The sequence below is a fragment of the Lucilia sericata genome, unplaced genomic scaffold, assembly GCF_015586225.1.
Source record: "Lucilia sericata isolate MDLA Ls3-8-SP2 unplaced genomic scaffold, ASM1558622v1 Contig000045F_arrow, whole genome shotgun sequence".
NCBI lineage: Eukaryota > Metazoa > Arthropoda > Insecta > Diptera > Calliphoridae > Lucilia > Lucilia sericata.
Genome location: NW_023994083.1, coordinates 585,001 through 593,083, shown reverse-complemented (window position 1 = coordinate 593,083; position 8,083 = coordinate 585,001). Strand labels below are relative to the sequence as shown.

The 8,083-nt window shown below is 29.1% G+C and overlaps 1 protein-coding gene across 1 annotated transcript; it reads left to right on the top strand.

Moving 5' to 3' along the window:
* The first annotated feature begins 1,215 nt into the window (after positions 1 to 1,215).
* Positions 1,216 to 2,972, top strand: LOC119615063. Its single transcript, XM_037971145.1, has 3 exons — positions 1,216 to 1,415; positions 1,475 to 1,908; positions 2,056 to 2,972. Exons 1-3 carry the CDS (start codon positions 1,287 to 1,289, stop codon positions 2,132 to 2,134), a joined length of 642 nt encoding a protein of 213 aa, XP_037827073.1. The 5' UTR covers positions 1,216 to 1,286; the 3' UTR covers positions 2,135 to 2,972.
* Positions 2,973 to 8,083: the final 5,111 nt, after the last annotated feature.

Here is an 8,083-nt window from a genome sequence, read left to right as displayed (position 1 = left end):
ACTAGGTGAAATTATGGACCGATTTCAACGAGTTTCAATAGATTCTAGAATATTTAACATAATTAGGACTTCAAAAGTCTTATTCGGGGGATATGGTTGTATGGTGACTAGGTGAAATTATGGACCGATTTCAACCAGTTTCAATAGGACAATAGAAGAGTATGTGCCAAATTTCAGCTGAGAATGTGATTCTGAACCGATTGGTATACTTTAAGGTGGGCTTAGGACAATTTTTTGTGGGTGTTACAAAGATCAGCACAAACGCATAACACCCTCCCCACTATAGTGGTTTAGAGTATAAAAAGGCTACAAATATAAACGATTAGACTAACCTAATCAAAAAGACAAAAACAAAGCCAGTAACCGCTATATACATATATGGGGAATGTCGTGTCAATTGACACAACTTTAAAAATCGATGTCTTCCGATTTGTATGAAATTTGCACCAAATTTTTTTTAAATTACAATTTTTTTAGAAAGATTGAAGAAATAGCTAACTGCACTCCTTTGGACAATTTTTGCTAGGACCAATGTAAAAAGTTACACTCGTTTGAATAAAACCCTGTATGACCAAAATGTCAAACTTTGACCCCCTCTAAGTCCAGCAGTTCTTGACCGATAGGGTCACTTGACATGAAATTCCCCATATATATATGTTACAGTAATCGTAAAAGTGCGACATGATATTTTAATTGTTGAATTAAGCTTAGGAAAATTTATAAACAAGTTTCATGCAGTAATATCCTTTGCTATAACGATTTACTGATTTAGTAGTTTTAAGCTGAATTTAATATCATATGTAATCAATATTAAAATGGAGTGCTTTGGTCAATTTCCGATTTTAAAAGAATTATTATTTTGTAAATCGTTTTTGCCGATCTTTTTCATAATACTAATTTAATATTTTAATAAGTACCCAGAATATACATATATATATATATTTTTTTTTTTTTTTTTTTTTTTGTAAAAATCAATATACCCCATCATCCATATTTACTATGCAATACTTACATTTGTATTACATACAACATAAACAAATTCAAAATTTGTTTATAATAAGTTTTTTCCTAGTGCAATCTGAGTCATTCAGCAGTTCCTCACTTATATACTACATGTTATTATTTTTTATAAAATGATTTCGCTTTAACTGAAACTGATAAGAATTTTTTTGGAACCTAAGTAACTAATAACGTTTTCATTTAACTACAGAAAACAACAGCGTTCAGTAATAATAATAAGTTGGTCTGATACGGACGTAGTACATGTGAAAACATTAAGCAAAAGTATGGTTTTTAAAATTATATCACACTTCCTAATCGGTACTCCTTTGTTGATAACTGTATTTACAATAGTCGATTCTGCATTTTGGAGTTGTTCTGAAAATGGCATTGCCGTACCGGTCGTAGGCAGTCAGGTATGTTGAGAAATGAATGATACATTATGCAATAATTGATTGCCAGTGTTTATTTTGAGGTGGCGGGAGTTTGGTATGAAATAGGCCGTTTACCCAGTAGTGATGTGCCGGCGTGTTTAGAAGTCATAGCTCCAGAATCAGAGGTTAACGGCACGTATACGTTACAACTGGACTATATAAATAACGTTAATAATGGTTGGCTGCCAACAAAAGAATCTTTAGTATTTCCTTGGAGTGAAGTTAAAAACGGCAATTTTAATTTATTATATTCCGATGGAATTGTAAATATGACTGTAAAATTTAAATATTTGGGAAGCATGAGAGGTTATTCTGTCGTCTGTGGTTACTCTGACTTTGCGTCTAGCATGTCTATTATTCGTATATTAAGTAGAAACAAATTAGTTAACAACACTGTAAAAGATGAAATTGATGCACTTGCAAATCAACTCCATATTAGCCTTTCGCAATTGACATGGGTTCAACAGGATGGAAAGTAAGTAAAGTATTCCGAATGCTTAAACAATGTTAAAAAATTTCCTATCGTCCAACAAAATTGAAATCATATTACCAACTACGGATTGATATTTTTGGTAAATTTTTTTGCTGGTTATTTCAATACATATTTATTTTTTATTTTCAGATGCAATGGGACAGAAAAAATGTCAATTTTCGGTATTGGTTTACTGCTTGTTTTGTCTTTATTTCAAAGAATTTTGTAGAATGCTTTATTGCCATGAGTAGTAAATGTTTATCTATGATTTATTATAAATCGTTTATATACTTCCAAACAAACACTCATACGTTTATATGTACATAAGGGGCATAACCATACTATTTATACTATATGTTGTAATAAAAACTCTGAAATATTTTTAATGCCATTTAACGCGCAAATTGTTTGAGTGCCAATTGTAAAATACATATGTACATACATACAAATGTATATGTAAAGTAGTAATGTACATACGACATAGTAGAGATAAAATACATGTATTTGTTAATTTTATTTGATAAATGCTAAAAATTAATTTCGCAATTAAATATAGCAAGCAATTAATATACATTAATGTACTTTTAAGCACTTTTATGATTAAGATACAAGTTACTCGCATCAAAAATTATATTACATCCTCAAATTCTGAAAACCTACTGACTGCTGATATACGGAAACTTTTACATATTAGTTCCCTGTTTTTAAAAATAACGCATAAAAGAAAGTTCTCTAATTGGGAGAATTAAATTTGTTTATTTGTTTGTGAGCGAGAGAGAGAAAGAGACCAACGAAAAAAGTCATTTGTAAATAAAGAGTAGATAAGCGGAATGAATTTGTGGATTGTGCAACATGTTGCTGTGAAATAATGGAATCTAATAAGAATGTTTATAAACATTTTTTAAATTTTGGTATTTAGTCTCATCAATGGAATAAAATAACAATATTATCTATATATGTACATATAACAAAATGCATACATACATATGTATGTACGCATACTTCAGTTTGAATATTGAATAGTAAAATCAAAAATATTATGATGATGAAAAGCTAACCACATATAACTAATATGTTTTTTTCAAATATAAAATATTCATGTCAATCTTTCCTATATTTTGTGTTCAAAAAAAGTTACTTGTTATGTGGCGCCAACGTTGTTGCGTGGACATTTATAACCCGAAAGGAAGAAATTTTTACACAAAATACTTAAACAGCTTATTTATTACTTAAAAAATAAAATATATAAATCTGTGATGAGAAATTATGCGCTACAATAAATTTAACAAAGAAAACATGATGATGCCTATGGAAAAAACACTTGCTGTGAGAAACAGTAAAATTGTTAGCATTATGTTAACAAATATAAAAACACGTTAGTTAAACTCCAGGCACGAAATGGAGGTGAGAAGTGGGGATAAGGACTCATGAAATATGCAGCAAAGGAAACTGGACTCAAGCCAAACTTGCCAAAACAAAAAATCTCAACAAAACAACAAACAATGTGAACATAGTTTTATTATACAAATACTTTGTATCAGAGAAAGTTCAAACCAAAAAAATACGACTTCCAGGAGAGGAATAGTGTAGAAAGTCAAAGGATGGGGATAGAGTATTTGGATACATTTAACTGAAATGAGGAAAATTTCTTCAATGTGCTGAAGTTCTTAAAAAAGAAAACAAACAAAAACAGTTATGCGTTTTTCATAGTTGTTTTTGTATTTCTTTTATTTTTTAACTTGTCTTGTATACTCGCTGTCTTCTTGTTAAGCTTGAGATGTTGATAAGTTTTGCTAATTAACAAAAATTTTGTTCGCTAATTAATTTTTTTTCTTTTTTCATTATATAAAATAATGAATGGAAACAACAAGCCCACCGGAAACTAATGATAAACAGCCGTGCAACACACAAATGGAAACAAATAAAAATAAAAAACACGCTAAAAATCCAAACTGTGGAAATAGCAGCTGATGCGTTGTTTTATTTAAGTATTATTTGGGTTTCATTCGTATTGAGTTGAGATTTAAGAAGAGCAATTTTAACAAAAGTTGATGTTTGTTTTTTCTTTCATTCGCATTCAGTAACTGAAGCGTACCCATCGTTCATCATAAATCTTCTATTTGAAATTGCATCTTTGGAATACTACTTGCTCAAGTACTTCAAGAAGGAGAAGGAAAATTATGAATTTAGTACAATAAGAGGATCATATTATTTTATTTAATTATCAATTTAATGAAAAAGCTTTTATTAAAATATACAAAAGGAGAATGCAAATTATACTTATAATGTAAATGCCAAGTATTTACCATTCCAATACCAAGATAACAGCTTTGTATTTCATTTTCAATTATAAGAAAAAACTATAACTTAAAATCTTTACAAAAATATGTATGTATATACAATGTGTGTAGGGTTATGACTTTTTGATTTTTTTTTTTTTTTTTGAAATTTACAATATTACTTCCCTTATTCAAAAAGGCCATTCAAATATTAAGAAACAGAATCCTACTTTTTCGCTGCTGCCAAAAAAGTTCCGAAAGCAAGTTAAAATTCGTTTTATATCTTTTTAGTTTTTATCGGAATTTTTATCATATCTCCGATACTTAATATCGCGTTAAGTCTAATAATTATATTTACTCTTCCCTTCAAACCTTAAAGTCCTTTTAAAGGAGGAAACGATTATAAATAACAAGTAAGATTGCTATATACGGCTGTGCCGAATCTTATATAGCCACCATCGAATAATGTGACATAAATTTCAAGTGAATTTCGATCCTATACTAATGAATTGATCTTTTTGTTATCTTTTACCAGAATTTGCTAATTCATTCGATTTATTATAAATTTTATTATCGTATATTAATAGTAGTAAGAACGTCATTGAGCATTGGAGATATAGTTAATTATGAACCGATCATAGTAAATTTGACAATGATTTGGTTTCAATAAAACACGCTATGTCGAATTTCATTGCAATGCTGTTATTTTGAAGCCAATTATGGGCGTTAAAATCAATTTATGAAGAGGTCCTTATATGGACTCACCTTCATATATTTATATCCTCATTTTTTCAATTGTACTTTGTACTTTATAATCAAAGTATATAACTTAATTTTCCGATAAATTAATTTCTATAGAATTGAATTTTTTTAAATGGTGAAAGTTCTAATGATTTTGAGACCATTTCAAATTCGCAATGCTTCTTAGTTTCAGATACTAATAAACAAAATGTGTTACATCCAAGGCACTTTTTGCACCTCAAATTTTTTATGAAAGTTTGATAGATTTTAGAAGATGTTTAATGGTTGGAAGAATAAATAAATAATTTTATTCGTCATGATTATAATGATACAATTCTTATATATTATTAAGTTTGAAATTCAACTGGTTACTTGATTAAAAAATACACATCTTACAAGATTTATAACGTAATGGTTGCAGATTGTGTCGAAACGGTCTTCATTTCTTTAAAAATATTTTTATTTCAATTTTATTTTCCCCTTTAAAATCCTATAAATAACTTATCATTGAAAGTATACCAAAATCTTATAATGGATAAAATAAAAATTGAAAAAGTCCAAATAAAATGTGCATTTTTTCATTATTCGTTCTATTAAATATACTCACAGCCATTTACAAAATACATACATAGATACAAATATATTGCAACTAGAGCAACAATAAGTATGAATGCTTAATTCGGCTATGCCGAATCTTATATAACCTTCGCCATAATATATTTTAATAATTTTTTTTTTAATAAAAAAACTTACACAGGCCTGCAAAATTTGAAAATGTCGAGCTCAAAATACACTTTTCTAAAGGATCGAGCAACGCTCTATCCAAATCTAATAATTTCTCTATCGCATGAAATTTTCGATATATCGTGTTCTTAAAATCGAAAACACCCCACTTTTGGTGACTTTAGATATGTTATATCAGTATCTTAAAGTCTGTCGACATTAAAATAAAGGTTAAGCTTCTATTATACATATGGGGAATTTCATGCACAAATGTACTATTGGACACAAATTTTCTGCTCTATCGGTCAAGAACTGCTGGACTTACAGGGGGTCAAAGTTGGCCATATAGGGTTTTATTCAAATGAGTGTAACTTTTCACCTATTGGTCCTAGCTGAAAATTTGTGCTTGTCCTAATATCCCATAGTACTAACCTAATTCAAATCGGAAGACATCGATTTTTAAAGTTGGGTCACTTGACACGAAATTCTTCCTACTTTGAGATATATTAACTTAAGGAAAGGGTTACAAATATTTGTGGGACTACGTTATCGTTGACCTCGTTATCTATAAGGGTTTAGAATATACATATGTATAATTTATTACAAACGGAATGACAAACATATTTGTACCCTTCTCCCGTAGGTGATTGGTATAAAAAACGTACAACAACAGTTTGAAGGGAACCCGAAACGAACTTATTTAGAAATGGAAAAAGCTTGTAATGAAAAGAATGTACAATAAAGTAGTTTAAACAAAGACGGAAAACGGAAGTGGTTGTAAAAGATTGTTGTAAATATTTGCAATAATGTTACTATTGCAGTCACTCGAAAAAACAAAAACTAAATAAAATAGAAATGAAAATATATACAAATTTAAACTATCTGAAAGAAATAATAAACTTCTTGGATAAAAAATAATTAAATACAAAATGTATAACTAAAAATTAAACTGTTTACAAAATTTCTACAAAAATTTACTCTTTTCTATCGTTTGTCTATTGCAATTACGTTCAAGGTTTCAGTAGTCTGCCAATATTAAAGTATACTACTGTCGTTTCTGATACATCTTGGTAAATAAAATTACTTTGCAGCTTTTATTCTCTATGATCTTCACAAGGCAAAACAATAATTTTCTCTGGAAGCACTGATCCATTTTTGGAGTTATAGAGTCGATTCTGTCAAGCCTGTTTTGTTTTACAGCTTACATATTTTGTATGAATATAAATTTCATGACATGGATATTTTTACCATAAAATACATATACTTATACAAATGTACATATTTATCATAAATTAATTAACATGCAGCCTCCAATTGAAATTAATTTTTAACCAGTCATAAATTTAACCGCGATTACAATAGCATTCACAAATTCTTAACAGATTTATATTTACGATTTGTTTTTCTACATTTTGTTGGACCTATTTTGCCTTTGCCATAAATTTTTGCACCATAATGATCTCAATAAATCTTCGAAAGAAAAAACAATGCTACAAGTAGAAGTTTGTACGCAAAAAATTATAAATTAATTTTCATCTTTTCGTAAATAAATAAATAAATGAATTTGAATAAATGATTGCCTCCAACAGAAACATAGAGGAACAGAAAGAAAAGCGTATCAACATTTCTTAACAGGTATTTTTCTTTTTTCATACACTTGCCATTTATAAACCATTAAATGAATATTAGATAAAATTATAAAAGAAAACAAAAAGTACAAAGCAAAACTCATTTAGTTGGGGAAGCTAATGAAATAATTATAACTTTATACACCTACTAGACAGACATGCACGTACGATACTTATAGATACAGAAAGCGAAACGTGTATCAAGGAGCAAATACCATTGGTTGTGTATTGTTTTATGTACATCGATAAACACATAACAACAAACATATTTTGAATAAAATATCCTTAAGATGCCCGAATCCATTACGATTAGAAGTAAACATATTGCATAAATATGTATGTTTGTTTAAGGTGTATCCTTCTTTTTCGAAAGTCCTTTAGAAGGAGAGGAAAATATACGCATATTAAGTGATTAATGATACATTAACATCTACGGCTCCGAAAGCTTTTCGTGGTTATTATCACACAATGTGTGCGGTGCTCGTATATTTGCCAAAGGTTTGTGGTTTACACATACATACATATAAACTACAAGATATTTGCCTTATTACAGCCACGAGTCAGTCAGTCTATTGCTGGTTGGTATCTTATGCTTCGCAGGATTGTAATTATCCTTGATTAATTGTTTAACGACTCCAACGGTGGTTTAGGAGACAATCCAATATCCCAAGTACAATGAAGTTTGTAAGTTTACAAAGTAAAACAAAAACGAACAGAACATTAAACGGCAAACAAGAAGCTAAAAACCTTAACAAGAAGATCCTTTGAAAAGGTATTATACATATACATATGTACATACTTTTCCAT

Coding starts and splice junctions, on each gene's coding strand:
- LOC119615063 (XM_037971145.1), top strand. CDS start 1,287: ATGGTTTTTAAAATTATATCACACTTCCTAATCGGTACTCCTTTGTTG. Junction 1,416..1,474: donor TACCGGTCGTAGGCAGTCAG/GTATGTTGAGAA, acceptor GTTTATTTTGAG/GTGGCGGGAGTTTGGTATGA. Junction 1,909..2,055: donor TGGGTTCAACAGGATGGAAA/GTAAGTAAAGTA, acceptor TTTTATTTTCAG/ATGCAATGGGACAGAAAAAA.